A 20,210-nucleotide genomic window follows, 5' to 3' on the forward strand; every position below is an offset into this window, starting at 1 on the left:
GCGCGAATGATGATAGACGTAGATAACGGTTTGATGAAGGTAAGGGTCCAAAATGAAGAGGTAGCCTTCCATCTTTTTGAAGCCAAAAAGCATCTCAATAATCAACATGATTCTTTCCGAATCGATGCCACAGAAGAGAAGCTAGTGGAGGTCGCAAACCAGGTTCATATTTCTAATCCTTCCGAAAGACCTCTTATAGGAGTCTACCAAGTTTCGACCAAAACTAAAGAAAAAAAGATGGAAGCATGGTTGCATGAATTAGAGGCTTACGGAGAACTTTTCTATCATGATGAGACAAAGGAAGGCGTGGATATGACCAATATAGTGGAGGAACCAAAACTGGAGCCACATTTGAAATATGTGTACCTTGATGATAACTGTACTAAACCCGTGATCATCAGCAATAATTTGTCCACAAACGAAGAGAATCAATTGATGCGGGTGCTGAAGAAGAAAGAGGTTGTCAAACTGGTAGAGACCGGGATGAATTATTCTATCGCCGACGGTGAATGGGTGAGCGTTGTGCAAATAGTTCCGAAAAAGGGTGGTATTAGATTTTATCAAAGGTTCATCAAGAACCTCGTGAAGACAACAAAGCCCTTGAGAAAGTTGCTCAACAAAATGAATCCCGGTAGCTCAAACAACAAAGTGGATCGCGGAAGCTGCACAACTTCCGCTTGATGCTCCTCTGTGAGCATCACACCGTCGAGCTTAGCCGACGTTAAACAAGCGCTAGTTGGGAGGCACCCCAACATTGTAAGTATTTACTGTTTTTTTTTTGTGTTGTGTTATGTTGGGTTTCCTAGTGCTAAAACCATGTTGTATGAACATGAATTGCTGCCTTTGAAAAGGCATTTGCTGTCATGCTCGCTAGCTGCTCGCTAGGCGAGGCAGTAGCGAGCTGATTCGCTAGCTGCTCGCTAGGCGAAGCAGCAGCGAGCGCTGCATGACATCACTTATTTAAAATCTCAGCAGGGCACTCATTTTTGCCCTAACACAACTTTGCTGTTTTGCAACCCTGCTGAGAAATTTTTTACAGAGCTCTCCACACTCTCTCATTTCCTCGCTACCGATATGCATGACTCTATGCAGCGGTTACAGCTGCAGGGAAGTGGTGCTCATGCCTTGATGACGCGTGAGCAGTTTCTGCTTAACGCCAACTGGCCTGTGGACAGGCCTGTCTATGGTGAGGGGGTGGGCGCCGGTGCGTCTTCAGGTGTTGCAGCTGATGATGATGATGTTGAGGATGATGAGGCTACCGGTTCTGAGGCCGGTAGCGAGGAGGATTCTGAGCCCTTGGAGGGTTAAGTCATTGTATTTTTCAGTTTTTATGTTTATTTTTATTTGTATTTTCGGATTATGTATTTTGACTTTGGTTTTGTACTGTTGGGGTGTTTTGTCCCCCATGAACAAATTTATATTTTCAGTTAATGTTATTTATTTATGTTTTTAATTTTGTTTGTTTAATAAATTTTTGGGTGATTAAGTGGCAAACCTTCTAGATTGGTTGCTCCTCAAGAAGTACCCAATGAAGGTGCATCCGAGCTTGGATGACAATGATAAGAATAAACAAGTGAATGAAGCTAAGGTACATGGTTACCTCCGGCTAGAATTTTAGAATGCATTAGGAACTTTACTCTTTTTGGTAAATTGAATATTGTCTTTTTGCAACATAATTGAATGAATGTTTCATCTAGAACTTAAAACCACAAATTGTGAGGAAACCTCCATTGTACACTTAAATGCTGGATTCTAATAAGTTTTGTTGATTCATGTGATTCATGCTTTGTCTTTTATTATTGTGAAATTGTGGAAGCAATTAGAAATGATCAAGGCACTTGTTTTCTTTTGAGCACAACTACATCCAAAAACAACTTACCTGTGAGCAGAGAGAGTATTTGTTAACCCCTTTGAGCTTAAACAGTTGAATCTCGGCTTGAAATAAAGCGAGATCTCAAAAATCTTTTTTTTACAACCCGGAAAATCTTGATTATTGTTCTTTTGCCGTAAAAAGTTAAGAGCATTCACTTAGGGTGAGGAAGAAATAAGTTGGGGAGAACGAAAAAGAATCGGTAAGTACCACAACTCTTGAAAAAGAAAAGAAAAACCGAGCAAGCATAAAAAAATATATGTATAGAAAATATAGAAAAGAAACATCTGTTTTGTATATTTGATGTGAAAGAAAAGAACAAAAATAGAAAGAATGAAAATGAATGGTTGCTTGGAAGAAAAATAGTGAAAAATAAAAATTGAGTTGTGGAATATGTGTTGTGAAGGTTTCAAATAAGAAACAAATGAAACAAAGTCGAGATGTGTGAATAATACTGTGAATGTCTCTTTTGCATCGGCACTTTCGTTTCAATGGCCTTAGAAATGACCCTTGTTTGTTAACCTAACCAAGCTTCAACCGAAAAGCCCTTAGTGATCTTTATGCTTCCACAGTACCATTTATAATTGTTAGACATTGTATGAATCTATTTGATTTCTTCATTGTTTGTTAGAGAGTGAGATTATTCCCGCGGTTGCAAACGCGTAAAATCTTCATTCCTTATTCGAAGAGGAGAGATAGGATGATTCATTCAGAATAGTATTGTTGTAGATAGATAAATATTTTGCATTGCTATTTAAGTTTTAGTTCTTGTGTATTATTTTATTCGAACCATTGGAAACTTGTATATGCTGATTTCGCTTGTGTTTGAGCCGTTTATCCAACTTCGGAGAAATCATTTTCTTAAAGCAAATCCTCTTGTCCTTCAAGAGGCATACTTTGCTTGAGGACAAGCAAGAATCTAGTTGGGGAGAGTTGTTAGATACCCAAAAGTGCTTATTTGAGCCATCAATTAAGGGTATCTTTCACTCTATTTCCTTGCTAAATTGTCAAAATCACCTTTGTTTTAGATGAAATGCATTACATTGATAAACAAGCTTGGTGCCTTTGATTTGTGTGTTATTGTGCAGGAAGAAGGCATGAAATAATTGAAATTTAAGACACAAGAAAGTTGGCAAAGGAACCAATGAATACAAGCATTTCATCAGCCTGCTCGCTAGGCGAAGGCTGTGGCGAAGCCTGCTCGCTAGGCGAGCGCCCAGCGAAAAGCTCCAGTAAATTGTCAATAAATTCGCCAGGCGAGCTGATAGCGAAGGTGGTAGCGAGTTCGTTCAGTTTTGGTGAAAAGCGCAGCCAGCACTCACTCGCTAGGCGAAGCTCTAGCGAGTCCCCAGCGAGCATTCCAGTAGCAAAACCTCTCAACCTCGCTGGGGCGAAGGTTGGAGCGTGTCCTTCGCTAGGCGAAGGTTTGTTCGCTAGGCGAACATGACAGTTCAACAGACCCTGTTTCTCTGGGCACAGGTGCCTTGTGTGCCACAATTAGACCCTCGCTAGGCGAGCCTTTCTGCTCGCCTAGCGAGCATGACAGCCCAGCACATGTCTATAAGTAGCAAGTGCCACTTTTGGGTGCCATACCTAGTTTTTACCTCATTTTTCCACTTTTGTACTTTTGTTAGATATTTTTACAGCATTGTTCTTGGGAGCTTTTATGCCCTAGTTTTCATTTCTCTTCATCTTGTAACCATCTTCCACAAAAAGAAGGTGGATTCCCATCCAATATCGATTATCCGACTTGGATGTTGATCAACCTTCTTCCGAAACTTGCCGACCAAGCTACCATGAAAATGAGTAGCTAAGTCATCCATTTGTCAAGGTTAGATGTAGGTGATTACTAGCTTTGTGTGTAAATGTAAGGATCTTCATGTGTAAACTCTTTAATGGTGAATATATGATGAAAACTTTGTTTCTATTTAAAACTCTTTGTGTTGGTTTATGATCGAGAGATGTTTACCAACTCTTGACCTAGGTTTTCATCCAATCTTGTTTGTTAGCTAGAGATAGTAATGAATGATTTTGTTCACCATAAGGTTGAACCAAAAAGTTGTCATTTTGATAGATTGTGTTCGAGAGAAACAATGGATCAAAATGGCAAAACTCACAATGGGTGTTCGAGAGAAACACATTGGGAGGACCTTGTGAAATAATTTATCATCTAAAGGAGTTTATAAGATTGTTGACCGAACAAATACATGCAAAGTGATCATCGAACCCTAACTTTGGCAATATTTCTCGTTTATTCAAACCATAACTTTTACCGCAATTTATTACCTTTTTATGCAAGATAACGTGACAACCAACCAAAACCCTATTGTTACTTAAGCTAAGATTAATACAACCATCGAACGGCGGTGATATCTTACAATCCCTGTGGATACGATAACAAAAACCCGACACGTAAATTTACAATCAACAATATCACATGACTTATTAGGCTTCACAATCTTAGGAATGCCATGTACCATCTTCTTAGAACACAGGTTCCTTAAGCTTTAGAAGTTCATATGCCTCAATATCTTGTGTCACAACTCACTGTCACCTTCAACACCTTCTGCACTAAGGCATCTAGGTTCAGTTATTTCAACATTCACCTTAAATGTTATGTTGTTTTCCTTCTCATACTACATAATCAGCTTTTGATCATAATCATACAACTTTAAGAGATTGTCCTTCATAGTGACTGAGAAACCTATCTAATTAACTGACCTACACTCATCAGATTGTTCTTCATGCCAGGAACATACCAAACATCCTTGATCAGAACAGTTTTGTCATTCTTCACTTTGACCTTAACATTTTTCATTCCTTCGGCATTCAAATACTTATCATCAGCACATCCAATCTTTGTCCTCTTTCTAGAGTTAAAATTAATCAGTCGTTGCTTGTTTCCAGTTAGGTGATTTGAGCAGTCAGTGTCCATATACCCCTAGTCTACCATATATCCACCATCATATTCAAAAGCCACCAATAGCACAGGTTCATCATCAGACTATCCTTTGACTATGTTTGCTTCTTCTGATTTCATTTCCTTGTTTGACCAATAATCAACAACAAAGTGACCAAACTTCTTATTACAATAGTAACATTGAACCTTCTTCTTGTCAAGCTTCTCCTTTTCTTTCTGATGCTTCTTCTCATCAAAATTGGAGACTTCTGACTTCTGATAACCACCACAATGTCTCTTCTTGGCCTCAGACCAAGACTGCTTCTGATTCTTCTTACCAGAAGACGCCTTCAGATCCTGTTTTATCTCTCTTTTAGAGATTCTCTCAGTCAAACGCAACTTTTGTGTCTCTAGACTGCTTTGCAGTTCTTCAATTCTCATGGTGCCCAGATTCTTATAATGTTCAATTGCTACAAAAATGTAATCAAACTGATGAGTAAGTGATCTCAGTACCTTTTCAATGATTACTTGTTCAGAAAGAGTCTCTCCATAAGATTTCATCTCATTTGTGATCAAAATCACTTTGGAGATGTAATCTAGTATCTTCTCATTGTTCTTCATGTTGAGATTCTTATACTGTTTACGTATAGACTGAAGCTTCACCTTTTTCAGTGATGCATCACTTCCATAGCAATGTATCAGTATGTCTCACGCAGCCTTTGTCGTCATCAAAGCAACGTTCTTCTTAAACACATTCACATCCACACACTAATGGACGTAGAACAAATTTTTATGACCTTTCTTCCTCAACTCTTTATACATGTTCCTTTGTGCCCCAGTTGCATCCGCTATAACCATTGTATAACTGTCATTGACGAGATCAAGAACATCTTGAGTGCCAAACAACACACGCATCTGAATCATCTATCGATTCCAATTATTTCCATCAAATACTAGAGGTTTTGTATTCAAATTATCGTTTTCATCATTCATCGTCGTTCTTGTGCAAGAATTCACTCAGATCTCACCAACACTCGTGTTTCCCAATTTCTCAGAATCAAGAAATGTGATTCTGTTACGATTCCGGTCGTGAATTCAACGCAAATTTAAGAAACGAGATCAATCACACACGTCTCACATTCACACGTGTTTTCCATGGTGTTTCCCATGGATCCGGATCGGAACTCTTGATATCAATTGTTGGTGTACAAGAGAACGAAGATGAAGAAAATGGAAGAGAGAGAGAGAGAGCTAACTTTCTACTAAAAATTGATCTCTAACAATTCAGTTACAACCAAAACTCACATTAGATTTTATACGAACACCAGTGAAATAAAACTTAAATGCAATTTAAATTATATTCAAATACAAATGAAATACTAACTAAATATTAAATTTGGATCACACTTGAACACTCTAAACTAATCTTTCATTTGAAATTTTTTCTAAAAAATTCTTTTAAAAAAAATATTTAGTATGATAAAATTTGTAACAAACTTAGACTCAATGACACAAAACATGAATGTGTCGGAAAATTTCCATCCGCCAATGTAGTATCACATTGGTATCTATTACCGTTTATTCAAATGTTTTATTATTATATTTGGTCCATTTGTTTAAGATTTTCCAAAAGATTTTTTTAATATTTTAATTATGCTTGTGTATGTTTTTTTTTAAAAAAATCACTTTTGCTAAAACAAAATGAGTATCGTGCTAAAAGTAAACAACTACTTTGAATAGCTTTTAAAGAAAACTATTTTAATAGGACAGAAAATCAAATTTCATATGTCTATATTTTTTCCAACCATTTTAATGATAATCTATTTTAAGATGTTCAATTTTCAACTCAATGATTTTTTAAGAATATTTTATGCTTTTTTTAAAAAGTACTGAAGAATAACCTCTGAAGTTATATAAAAATCACTTTTATTTAAAAATATAATATAAATTATCATGAATTTGTCATGGTTATTAATTTTAAGCAACAGGACAACAATGTTTAGTGAAGCACACAATTAGTAAAATTAGGAACAATCAATATGTATTGCAATCATAGAAAATGTCATATAACTTAGTCTCAATGGAAGAGCAAGCTAACATGCCATGCAAGTGCCCTCAACGGACGAGCAAATGGCAGGCAAAATCCGAAGCAGAAATAGTTCGTTAAACAGGTGATGTGTGGTCCATGTTAGCAGAACCTGCTTGAGCCGTCCGGACTCGCTTAAACAGGTGATGTGTGGTCAACTTAATCATTTGCGATGTTTGTTCAAATCTGGGTTGCCTTGCCTCATCATCGCTACAAACTCCTCATAGTTAATTCTTCCATCCTGCAAGAGGTTTGGGAGTTTTAACTTGTATATACAATTTCATATTAGGATAACTAAATATAAGAACAAGAATGTGAAAAAGTAAAGAAGGAAGAAATAAGGGTACATTATCTGAATCGACTTCGTCAATGATCTCCTTTATTGTTTTCTCATCCCCCATGTTATACTTTGTAAGGGCATTTTCCAACTCTTCCTTTGTAATGTACCTATGAAAACAGAAGCAAGAAAATAGTCCAAAATGTGATTCAACACAGGTATGTTAAAAAATATAAATAAAAGGTAAAAAGAAGATCATTGTCCTCTCATGAGAAGGTTATGTCTGGTGAGAAAGAGACAATAGCAAGACCAGCCACTTATTATGTGGGATTCATTAATTTTCTGTGTTCTTTTCTAATTCATAGCATGAACCTGTCACATCCAAATTCATTTATAATACGAGAGGAGTCTGATAAAAAAAAATCCTACAAAAAGAGATTACCCGCTTTTATCCTTGTCAAAATGTTCAAAAGCTTTGAATAGGTGGTCCTCTCTTTCCATTCTATTCAAGTGCATGGTAGCTGTTATGAATTCAATATAATCAATGCTTCCACTTCCGTCAACATCAGCCTGCAAATTAGATATGTTATAAATAGAGAAAGAAAAAACATCAGTGGGATCAAGAAAAGTGGTAAGCTTGGAATCACAATATTAAACAGCTCTAGTCTATAAATATAGCATACAACTATTTTCCTAGTGCTCTAATACGTATATGGTTCTGCAATATCAATGGACAATTCAGGCATTTTATAAATGCAGCACATTAAGCATTAATCGCCGTGTTAATTACAAGAACAAATCAGGATTTGGATAGAGATAACTATCAAGGAGATGAGCTTGCAGAGAATACATTTATCCATTACATTTACATGTGACATATGCAGAGTTAGCTACGAAAAATTAAATTTCAGTGGTTACAATACAAAAGTATAACTCTGCAACAAGATCTGGTACTACTAGTATAGAAGGGAAAGAGTGTATATATGTTTGTGTGTGTGTCTTTGTTACTAATACATGTTGTAATCAATTGTAAGTTGTAACAGAGAATTAATGGTGTAAAAGAAATCTTACCGCTTCCATTAACTGCCTTACTTCAGACTCAGATATCTTAGTACCTAGTTTGGGGAGACCAGCTTTCAACTCTTCAAAAGTGACTGTTCCACTATTATCTGTGTCCATGGATTTAAACATTTCCTTCAAGCCAATAATTTCTTCTTCAGAAAGATTTTCAGCAATAACCTGCAAAAAACATAAGAACTTTCACATATTAATCTTTGTTCCAGTTCAGTTATGGATTTCTTCTCCCTGTTTATTTACTTTTTTATAACGGCTATTTAGTTATTTTACTGAAAGCTTGATTATGAGACCTTGATCTGTATATAACAAAAATGACGATAAAGAACTATTTACCTTCAGAGCTACTTTCTTTAGCTTGTTCATTGCCCTGAATTGTTTCATTCTGGTTAAAACAGCAATATCAAGAGGCTTATCGGGTGCTCCATCATGTCTCATCCAAGGATGATCTGAAGTGTATATACTATGTTATTATGTTTAGTTGACTCAAATAAATAAAATAAAACAGCCATGACACAGCTCAAATGCTTCAGGCTAGAGAATGGGGAAAGTAAAACAGGACTAGAGAAATTGTGCGAGTATACGTGGGGGCGTATATGTAAAATACATATATTATTTGCTATTGTGCCCCTAGAGCATGCCAATTAACCAAAAAGTAGCATTATCCAATCACATGAATATCTAACCGAAAGAAAGCTAGCTAATGAGGCGAGGTAACAGTGACTTTCAAAGAAGAAAACTTCTCAGAAACAAAATTACGCATATTACTCATTCAGGAAAAATAGAAAAACGCAATAAGGGAGTGTGGTGAGAGACAAAAACGAGAGCACGGTGTGGATGAGACAGTTCAGTTGAGAGAAAATATCAATTCAAGTAATTAAAAGAAACAATGCATTTGTTTGGGAAATAGTGGTCCCTCTACCACAAATTTTACAATAAAGAAGAGATGGCACTTGGCAAAGATGCATATGCCCTAACCTACTTTTTCATTTATTCGAGAGAGGGTATTGAAGAGTGTATGTGAAAATAAATGTCCATTCTCCTCTTTATCCCATTGAATGAGACATGTTACTCTCATATCATGGATCAATTGAGTGAGTAGTCATAGCTTCTTTTAAAATTAATATCCTATTTCTTGCCAGTTATCTCACCTCCCTTTCACTTTTGCATCAATTCTAAGGATCAGATCTCTATTAATACGGTTAGAGAGTCATTTTATCAACAATGCCTGGCTGATCCTCAGAGTCAACATGGTCAAAATACAGCATAAAACCCTTTTGTTGTAAAAAGAAATCAACTTGCATTTACAAGAAGAGTAAAACTTACTAAGGGCTTCAACAGCTGAAAGTCGTTCTTTAGGGTCAGCTCGCAACATCTTCTTGATCAGACCTTTAGCATTACTTGATATTTTAGGCCAAGGTTCCGATGCAAAATCAATATGTCCATGAAGAATAGCATCGAAGATACCCTGTTCATTTTCTTCACATAAAGAATAAGAAGAAAGTGAGAAATATCAGAAAGGTACCATATACTAGTCAGTAATCAAAGTAAGGTGTTATCAAACAAGAAAGACATGAAAACCGAACTTGCACAAACACCTAATCTAACTATACCGAAGTTCAAAATCACTCAGAAAGTTCAGCCAGCAAACAAATGAACCTAAACAACTTCATGATAATATGTATGAGTGTTCAAAAAACAGTAAAGAAAGGAAGTATACCTGCCCAGAAGGGAGGGACGCCAGAGAGGAGAATATACAAAATAACCCCAGCACTCCAAATATCAGCTTCGGGGCCATAACTTCTACGCAACACCTCAGGTGCAACATAATACGCACTCCCAACAAGATCTTTAAATACATCTCCTGTTCTCAAAAATCATGCCCACAAACTATTGAAATCAGTGTTTCAAAGAAAAACTAACATCAGTGAAATGGAACTAGCTAATTAACTAACTCAAAGACAGTAGAGTAGAAAAACACTGAAAGTTAGTTTGGATTAACTTGGTGTCTGTTTGGTTCCAATTTTGAAGGTGCCACAAAATTGATTCATTCTAGAGGTTAAGAATTGAGTTTGACATATTTGGATGTTTTTCATAGAATTAATGCTAACTTGAAGTTACGATTTGTAGTTTTTGACTCCAAAAGTGACTTACTGATGCCTAGTTTTTGACTCCAAATGTGACTTATGCTCAAATTTATTGTTCAACTAATTTTTACAAATATGTACTATAAACATAAATCACTTTGCTTTTAACTCACTTTTAACTAATATCAATTCATCCAAAATCAAATTTCGTCATATAGAAATAGTTTATACTTGAATATTTATATGATAAGTAATTATGCTAGAGATAATTAATAAAGTTGTTAATCGAAACAAGGTTAAAGTAACTAACCGGGTTTGAAAAACACAGAGAGACCGAAATCAGTGGCTTTAAGAGGCGAAGTTTCATGCTTACTGAGGAACAAGAAATTCTCGGGTTTCAAATCCCTGTGCATAACTCCCATGGTGTGACAATTATGAACAACGGCCAACATCTGGCGACACAATTCAGAAGCAGCACGCTCGGAGTAATGTCCTTTAGATATAATCCTATCAAAGAGTTCACCGCCGGCACAGAGTTCCATGATGAGGTTAACTGAATGCCGATCCTCATAAGCACCTTTAAGCTCAACGATGTTACGGTGACCGGTGAGGTGATGCATGATCTGAACTTCACGGCGGATATCATCCAAATCATCGCGGCGGATTAGCTTCCGCGTGGCGATTGATTTGCAGGCGAATTGCTCCTTGGTGACTCTGTGAGTTACTAGATATGTGACTCCGAATTGACCACGACCTAATTCGCGGCCGAAGATGTAGGTGGATCGGACGTCTTCCATGGGCCGGCCTAAGACGCGGCCGACGGGAGAGGAAGGAGGGGGCGTTGGGGTTGGGGTTGGTTGATTGGGAGGGGGGAAGGAAATGAGAGTGGAATTTTGAGGGTTTGATTTTGAACGGGTTTCGGTTTGGGAATCGGAGGAGGGTTTCGTTTTGGTTCTGCTGCTGCGGTTGCCCATCACGACGGTGGTGTTGGTTGACGGAGGAGAGACTTTGAATGTCTTGTCTGAAAAAGTACAAATGGACTTTGATTTTACAATGACCACTTCAAAAACGACTTTGCAGAAATATCAATTGGGTTGACTAACATTATAAGGCACTTCAGTTCTCAATTTTGTACTTGTTTTATTTTAATTAAAAAAAATGGTGTTTTAAAATTATGTTAAATAAATTCATTTGGGATCAATATTTTAAAACTCGAACCGGTCTTCGACCCAATCAAACTATTGGAAAATGAGTTATTATCAGACCAATAAATTATTGATTCAACTTCTGACTTTTAATTCAATTTATATAAATGAATAAAATATTGACAAAAATAAATTTTTGACATAAATTTCATAATTATAAAATATATAAAAAATCTATAAATTTATTCATGCAAGTTGAATAAAAATTTAAATAAAATTCAAGCTCTCAAATATAATAATATTTGATGCCTATAAACTAAAAAAGAAAAAATAATTATATAATATAATACTACCATAAACTAATAAATAAATACTATACTCTATATAAATAATTAAAAATAAGATATAAATTAGAAAATAAAAATTTATAAATAAAAAAGTTAATAAAAATAATGTGCCATTTACTTAAAATAATAATAAAATTTATAAATAAAAAAATTGAAAAAATAATATGATGTTTACTTAAATAAGATTTATATTAAAAGTAATATGAAAATTTAGTTCCATCTTTCTTATGTAACATAAACTTTTCTTTTCAAATAATGAGATTTATATTAAAAATAATGCAAAATATAATTTCATTTTCTTTTTGTAATGTAATCTTTTTCTCAAAACTTTTTTAAAAAATATTATATATACGTTAAAATATAGGATTTTTTGAAAAACTTTTGATAATAAAATAGAATTTTAAATCAAGAACATCAAAATTTAAGAAGAAAAAAATAAGAGCATCAATATTTTAATTAAATTAAAAAATAAACATAAAAAGATCAATTTTCCGAAATTAAGAAATCCATTGATTCAATGGTCATCACATCAATTGCAGCTATAGTTTGATGACCTATCAGACAGTTCCACCCTCCGATTTACGATCTAACCAATCCAACTAATCGGAACGATTCGACCGGTCAAATATTGTTCGTACTCATGATAATTTTATTTATTACTTTTAAAAAATAGATATTTGATAATTAGGTCAATAAATAAATTATTGAAGATTTTTTGTAAAATTATGAGTAACACTTTTATTCATTTCTTAATACAATTTATTTCAAGGTTTTGACAAAAGAAATATTACCATAAAACATTATATCAAAATAAAATAAAATAAAATAAAACTATTTGCATGACATCAAACACACCAAACTAATAAAACCTGGGGCTGGGGTAGGTAATGCAAAATGGGGTGCCTGAACCCAGACACCGTTCATTCAATTTTTTAAAAACTAATTATTAAACATTTTAATTAATTGACCCTACTTAAAATATACAATACCCCTATTCCCACTATGCTACCACACTACATTTTCTGTCTCATGATATATATATATATATATATATATATATATATATATATATATATATATATATATATATATATATATATATATATATATATATAACTTAGTCGAGATATCTATTTTCAATGTTAATCGAAATGATCATGAAGGAGTGTTCGTAAAATTTCGAGTCTATCAGAATAACTAATTGCAAGTGTATATTCTATCTTGTAGTTTTAAAAGATATTGATCTCACAAGGATCAATAGTCAAATCTATCGTTTTTAATTGTTACGGTATTTATTTAAGGTGAATGAATTAAGAATGAAACACGAAAATAATAAACTTTAATAAATTCGAGCAGGTAATATTAGAATGTGGTTCGCATTAATTATCAGTACTCTTGATTGTTTCTAATAGGTTTTTTGTACAGGGCAATATTTTCTATCTTGAAAAGAATTCAATTAAACAAAAATTGTTGCTTTCGCGTATTCATAACCCGATTTTATTCTTTAATTTATACTGTCTATTGTCACATATAGTCGGCGCTAATTGTGTCAAAGTAGTAAATCTTATTTTAAGGAATTAGATTCTTTACTTAGCTGAAAAATGATTTTGATTGGTAAGTTTAAATAAAAAGGGTCATTAGCTTCCGCTCAGGTGACCGAGTTCTAACACTATAGGTGCACGTGTTCGCGAACAATTTTAAAACCTTCTTCTAGAATATTAAACCTCCTAAATAATTAATAAAGTGCTTTCGCGGATTTACTAACCAAAAATAAATAATTTTAATCTTTAGTGTCAAACGACTTTCGATCTTATCTGACGTTATCACTATCCTACGTTCGTAGTAGCAGATTTAATTAATTTAGGAAAAATTGTATTAAAACCAAAACAGTCCAAAATTGTAATCCTAAAGAAATAACGGACAGAGTACTGTCAAATGACCGGTCCTCACATTCTAGTACGAATAAATTAGCTAGACATGATTACAGTAAGTAAAAAGACATTTAGTTTAGATTTAGAATTAAACATAATGATGGTTTTAAATAAAGCGGTTTAAAGGTAAAGCCGAGGAAATAAAATGAGATAAATAAAATGCGGGAAAATAAAGCAAAGACAGATAAAGCAATTAAAGTGTAAATAAAGCTAAATAAAATAAGAATCTATTCCAATCGGAGACTTGAATCTGATAAAATGCGGGTAGACGGAAATAAACTTCGCGGAATGTAAATGCAGGAAGATAAATAACTTCAAAATAAAAGTGCTTCAAGCTTGATACACGAACAAAATGCGATAACCCTTTGATGTAAGTGGGTTAAAGCTCTGATGATACTGAATTTATGGCTTATGTTGCTGCTAAGCTTGGATGCCTTGGAAAGCTAAATAAATCATTATTTATAATGATCATAAACCCTAAAATGTCAAGTGAAAACTTCTCAAATCGTAGGAGAAAATATAGGGAAACATGGGAAGAGTGGAAGACCAAGCAATGCCCTTTTTCCAACTGTTGCGCAAAAACAAAGGATGGCGAACGCCATCCCTTGCATGGTTAACGCCATCTTCGTAATATGGGCGTGACCAAGTCTTCTGACCGTTGAAACGTGGGACACGTCATTCTCCTGGTGGTTACCTCTATGGTGAACGCCATGTGGGTAGCCTTGAGTGCAAAATTCCATTTTCTCATTCTTTTGCATCTGAATTATTTCCTTTCTTCGCATATGGTCCAAATATGGTTAAATACCTAAAATATAGACAAAGTACCCACATAATACTGGAAATGGAGATAAAATGATAATAAAACATGTACAAAAACGAGTCAAAATAATGGTGTAATTTGGTGTTATCAAACTCTCCCACACTTGAACCTTTGCTTGTCCTCAAGCAAATAAGCATATGAAGAAAACAGTGGTGCCTTTTTAACTATTTTAGGCTAAGGACTCTAATTTGCTCAAGGCGATATTGATAGGTACTAATCCAGAAACTAAGAGTATCCTAACAACATATTCCGCACTTGCGGTCATAAGTCTCCTTCTTATACAAACCAATTCGCATCATGTCATTATGCATAGCCCTAACTCACTCATCCCATTTTTCGTCCCTTTTTCATTCAAGCGTAATCACATTAAGTCCGTTATCTGTTTACACACGGCACCAGAACCTGTTAGTGGCCCCGATCCATATTATGCTAAAAATTCTGGTGAATATACAATATTCTTAGTGGTTTCATAGCCGTTAGACTAGGTGATCGAGTGAGGGCCACCTAACTTAGAAGGCGGATTCCTTTTTTTTCTTACTTTTCCATATTTTTGTTTTTCTTTTATTTTTCTTTAAAATAGGATGATTCACCTATTTGCATCAGTCCGCTTACTCGATGGTAATTCAAATGGTGCTGAATACTAGGATAAACTACTCAGAGACTTATTTAGGGGTGAGATTTCGAGGCCATGGCATAACAAGTATCCAAATTGATCTTGATAATTAGGAGATTTATAGTGTTGAGATGATATTGATCTTTTAGGGGCTTTCCCAAGTCTCTATAACCTATCTGTAACTTGTCTAATAGCCTAAAATTTTAAAATTAAACACCTATTTTCTTTTTCAATTTTTTTATTATTAATCGTGAAATGGGATAATTAATAAACAACAGAAAAACCACGCATAAAGACTCGACAACACATGAATTGACACAACAGACAACCTAAACTGAAAACAGCTGATAGAAAATGAAAGTACATAAAAAATGAAAAAAGCAAAATGAAAACAGTAAAATTCCTCTCCCACACTTAAACCGAACATTGTCCTCAATGTTTTGATAAAGGTAAGAGAAAGGAATGGAAAAACCTGGAGGAGATGCTACTGATGGCCCCCCACTTACCTCTTCCGGATGGTCGGGATGTCAGGGATGACGACTTCGACTCTAGTGACGTAAACCCTGGGAGATATGGAGTTGTTGGACTCGGGATAAGAGTGAGGCGTTGGACGCATATAGACTCTGGAGGTTTTGTATTATGGACGTCTGGTTTGCATGCACAAGAGCAAAGTCGTGTGCATGTGCAACTCACCGATGCATATGTTGTGCGACCATGGTTACTTAGGCATCCTCCACTGATCTGAGGGTGAGGTTTGTTTGGCGTTGTGATTCTCGCATGAACTCCATCATATCTTGTTGTTGTTCATACATGGCATAAAACAAGATGTCACACTCTTCCTCGCGTGCCATCTAATCCCGGTACATGTCTTCGGTGTAGTAAAATCGGAAGAGGTACCTGCAAAAGGGTTAGCATAACCAGGTGCAGTGTGTGTAGGTGGTCGAGGGGTATCATGAACAGGACACATGTGTTTCCTCTCATGCTCATCATTTGTCCCATCATCCTTAGCATTGACATTCTGAGGAATGTCCATCGGCATCAGGCCGATATAAGGTGGGGCCTGCAAATCAAAAGTCCAGTTGGCCCTTTGGCGTACATCTGCATAGGCGGGCCAAGGTAAAATAATACTTCTAATCTCATGATTTCTGACCATGAGATGGTATCGTCCTTCCTTCCTTACCTTGTAGAGCCTCATATACCTCAAAAGAGTGAGGTCCAAAGTACGAGGCGGTAAGGGTTCTAGCATAGCTAGCTCAATATCAAGCCCTATAGCACGGGCGATGGAGGTAATCAATCCTCCAAAATAAATGGTCCCCTTCTTCTTCACAATAACACACATGTGGGCTATCATGAAAGGGACCGAATTCAGCTGTCGCTGAGTCAGAGTTGCCTGCAGGTAGAGAAATTCTTTGGTATTTAATTTGTTATAATTCTCCCGGCCAAATATAGTATATTCCAACAGTTGTCGGAAAACATGTATGGTCGGGTTATGGATGTCACACGCCAGATTTTCCTCAAAGTAATCAGTGGTGAGACTGAAGGAGAATTGCCATCCAAGGCGCAGCGGAATTTAAAATTTTCTCCATTTAGTGATCCTTACGAATGGGCATGATCAGTGATAAAATCGTTACCTCTTGTGGCGATTCAAACCTTTGGTGCAGATCTCTGATAATGATCAAAACCTTTGATACAGATCCACGGGGCGATCACGAACGTTGAACGATGACAACGTCTCTACTCAGTCCACACGAACGGATTCCTTCAATCGCAGTGCTAGCTGTTATGAATGAAGGCTTTGAGTGAGAGAGAGATACGAAATTCCAACTCTTCAGTTGTGTTTTCTGTCTCAGTGAGTCACAATGCTTCTACCCAAGGGGTTCTATTTATAGAACCACTTGTATGGGCTTCAAGCCAAAAAGCCCACTTAAGTGCATTTTGGCCCATATCTCATAATATGCCAAAATCACTTAAGTATTTGGTACCTTACCATATTTCGTATTCTGCTTAAGTACATTGTACCTTACGATGTTCCTTAATTATTCTATCTCTCATCAATCCGTCCTTTGTGTGTGACCCTATAGGTTTTCGCGACGTTGGCAATTATATTAAATCACGCATTTAACATAATAAACAGTGAGCGGTATCTAGCAACACATCACTGCTACCCAAGTCACGAAAATGTCATGTGATCTGACAAAACCTCCTGTGATAATAATTATGTGTATAATTACCCCTTTGCCCTTATGTCTATATTGAACACAAGGTATAGACCGTGTCACCCTTGTCCAGTTCAATATTGGGCCCATAGACATTTATCCTGTTACGCAGGATGGGCAAATTCCATCTAGGACACTGATGTCCCTCAGCATGCTTTGTGGAGTACCCATCAACTGTCTTTATGGTTATCCAGTTACGGACAACGTTGGATCAGCAACAAAGCACTCGACTCTACATCTAGGATCCATAGTGGTTTCAGGTCGAAGAGTGGTATACACTATTATCACCATGAGAATAACTTATGACACTTTGCATAACTTTCTATATAGTATTCTCATAGCGGGTCAATCCGGTATAAATATTACTCCTAATATTCATACCTATGTTTAAGACTTGATAACTCTTTATCCATGATCCATGAGATGTGATCATCAGTCTACAAACATAATAGTCTTAATGCTTTAATGTTATCCCACTTCACACTAAAGCTCGACTACGGATACTTTAAGAATATTGCCCTTATGTTTAATGTGTTCTCATGATTAAGTCACACTTAATACATTAAACGGACTATCTATTCTAGGGACTTTATTAATCAACCATAATAAAGAAAATGCCTTTAAATAATTCGATACAAGTACCAAAAGTATTGGCCTTTAGGGCTTACACCAACAGAGACTTGTCAGATCTCTCCATAATCGGAATGCCTCAATGGCCCAGGCAGTGTCTAATGGTGCCTCACAAAAAACACCCTCCCTGTGGGGAAATCCCAATAAACTTGCAAGTTGGTCAGTAGTAAATTCATATTCCACATTGAACATGTGGAACTTAACCGTGCCCACGGTACTTGCAGTGTTTGGTCTAACAGTGTACAGGAGGGAACTCAAAAGTTCCTTAGTCAGAGTTTTATAGGTGTTGTCTTTACGGTTAAACAAATGTCGTAGATTTAAATTCTCTAATAGATAGTACACATAATTATAAATGCCTAAATTATATAAGCAGTTATTTTTAATATACCTGGTAGAGAAAACTTCCCGGTTCAGCAATTCTTGATATTTTTGCATCTGTCTGTTGCCGTCTCTTCCCTCACGAAAGATAATTCCTCCTACGACTGCCATTGTTGTGAAGAAATTTGGTGAAATGAGGAATGGGCGTTTTGAAGATTTTTGTGAGAAAGTGAGTTTTTAAGGACGGGAATTTGAGTGGGTGTATGGGAATTGAGTGGTTATTTAAGTTACGGGAAGTTATATGAACGAATGGGGTTGTAAATGGAGTTTAAGGTAGAAGGTAGTGGGATTGGGAAGAAGAATGAATATAAAAAGTGGGGAAAAATGGAGGTTTTCGCTTCTGTCCCGAATTTCATATTCCAGGACCCATGTCGAACGCCATGTACTGGATGGCAAACACCATCTTTGGCTAGACGACATATGGGCCTTAAGTTGCGAACTTTTAGGCCTTTGAGAGTTTTTGGTGTATTTTTTGGCCATTTTTCGAGGAATCTTGTCGTTTTGTTCGAGACGGTTGATTGCATAGTATATTAACACAAATTAACCTTGAAGTTGACACATAAAAAAAACAATATGACACATGATGAGATTAAAATTATGTTAAATGATGCAATACAGAAAAAAATAATTTGAAGTAAAAAGAACAATTAGAAAAAAGATAATAAGTATGAATAACATTAATAGTGATGATAACGGTAAAAATAAATCATTCTTCCATCATGAATGACTTTTCAGCGAATGCTATTGGCCGGGCTGCAGTGTGTATCCTGAAATCTGGGATGGTCTGGATGTTTGAGTTGTAGTAACCTGGCGTTGAAGACTATGGAGTTTATTCCATAAGATATATGTCTCTGTTGTGTAAGTGGCGTTAGCCACTTCCATCTGTGAAGTGAGGTCGCAAATTTCTTCGTGAAGGGAAACAATATCTTGGCACGTGACATTGAGCTCATAGTCAGCGTTGCGCCTCTGTGTTGGTTATGTAGAAGAAAACAAAGTAGGTCTATTTAAGAGAGGTGATGGATGGTATTCTGGAGTGGGAGGGGTGGTGGGTCTGATCGGTGTCTCTCCCCGTCCTTCTAGATTATATTTCCAGTTTTCCTTATTATAAATGTTGGTTCTTTATGGGTTGGGAAAGGTAAGATGGTGGAACACCTCATTATTAATGAATAGTTTGTACTCGTTAATCCTGAATTACGTTCGTCTTACCAGGTCATGGTCTAAGCAATAATCCATATCGAGAAGGGTGAATCCACAATACGGGACTAGGTGGAAGAGTTGGTTTCTGAGGTTCAAGGTATAGGCTATTTGTGTTATTGTTCTTCCTACATGGATTGGGCCTTCCGTAGACCTAGAAATATCATTAAGGTTGGCTATAAGGAAAGTTCAGGTTCAACTGGTTCTGACTCGACGACACGACAAAGAAACAATAGTTCTTTTGTGTTAATAGGTTCATTACCCTCACTCCTACCAAAGAAGGTTTGGGCTAAAATAATTTGGAAGTACCTAAATGTCGGGTTGTAGATGTAAGTGGAGAGTTGGGTAGATGGGTTGGGATTACCTTCTGTGGTGATAGCTCCCCAGAAAGTATCCAGCTTATCCTGCATATCCTTATCATAAAACATCTTTGTTACATCGACTGGGCCATACTAGAATCCTAGCAGTTTTGCAAAATCTCTATGGTTAAAGGTGTATTGAAGTCCAAATAATTTGAATGTGATATCCCCTCTGTTAAATCCACAACCACTATAAGGCTAGTGGGTCAGTCAACTCAGGAACTCCAAAGTAAGGTTCCGGTATGTAACATTTTTTCCCTCTGAGTATTCATCCCAATCCAACT

The 20,210-nt window shown here is 36.1% G+C and overlaps 1 protein-coding gene across 1 annotated transcript; it reads right to left on the bottom strand.

Annotated features, from left to right (window-relative positions):
* Nucleotides 1-6,788: 6,788 nt before the first annotated feature.
* Nucleotides 6,789-11,391, bottom strand: LOC127120777 (calcium-dependent protein kinase 1). The gene is made up of 8 exons (XM_051051319.1): nt 10,604-11,391; nt 9,927-10,070; nt 9,533-9,685; nt 8,543-8,655; nt 8,204-8,371; nt 7,575-7,702; nt 7,203-7,302; nt 6,789-7,096 (listed from the first exon to the last, which is right to left on the bottom strand). Exons 1-8 carry the CDS (start codon nt 11,265-11,267, stop codon nt 7,019-7,021), a joined length of 1,548 nt encoding a protein of 515 aa, XP_050907276.1. The 5' UTR covers nt 11,268-11,391; the 3' UTR covers nt 6,789-7,018.
* Between the last annotated feature and the right edge of the window lie 8,819 nt (nt 11,392-20,210).

Source organism: Lathyrus oleraceus, chromosome 2 (assembly GCF_024323335.1).
Source record: "Lathyrus oleraceus cultivar Zhongwan6 chromosome 2, CAAS_Psat_ZW6_1.0, whole genome shotgun sequence".
NCBI lineage: Eukaryota > Viridiplantae > Streptophyta > Magnoliopsida > Fabales > Fabaceae > Lathyrus > Lathyrus oleraceus.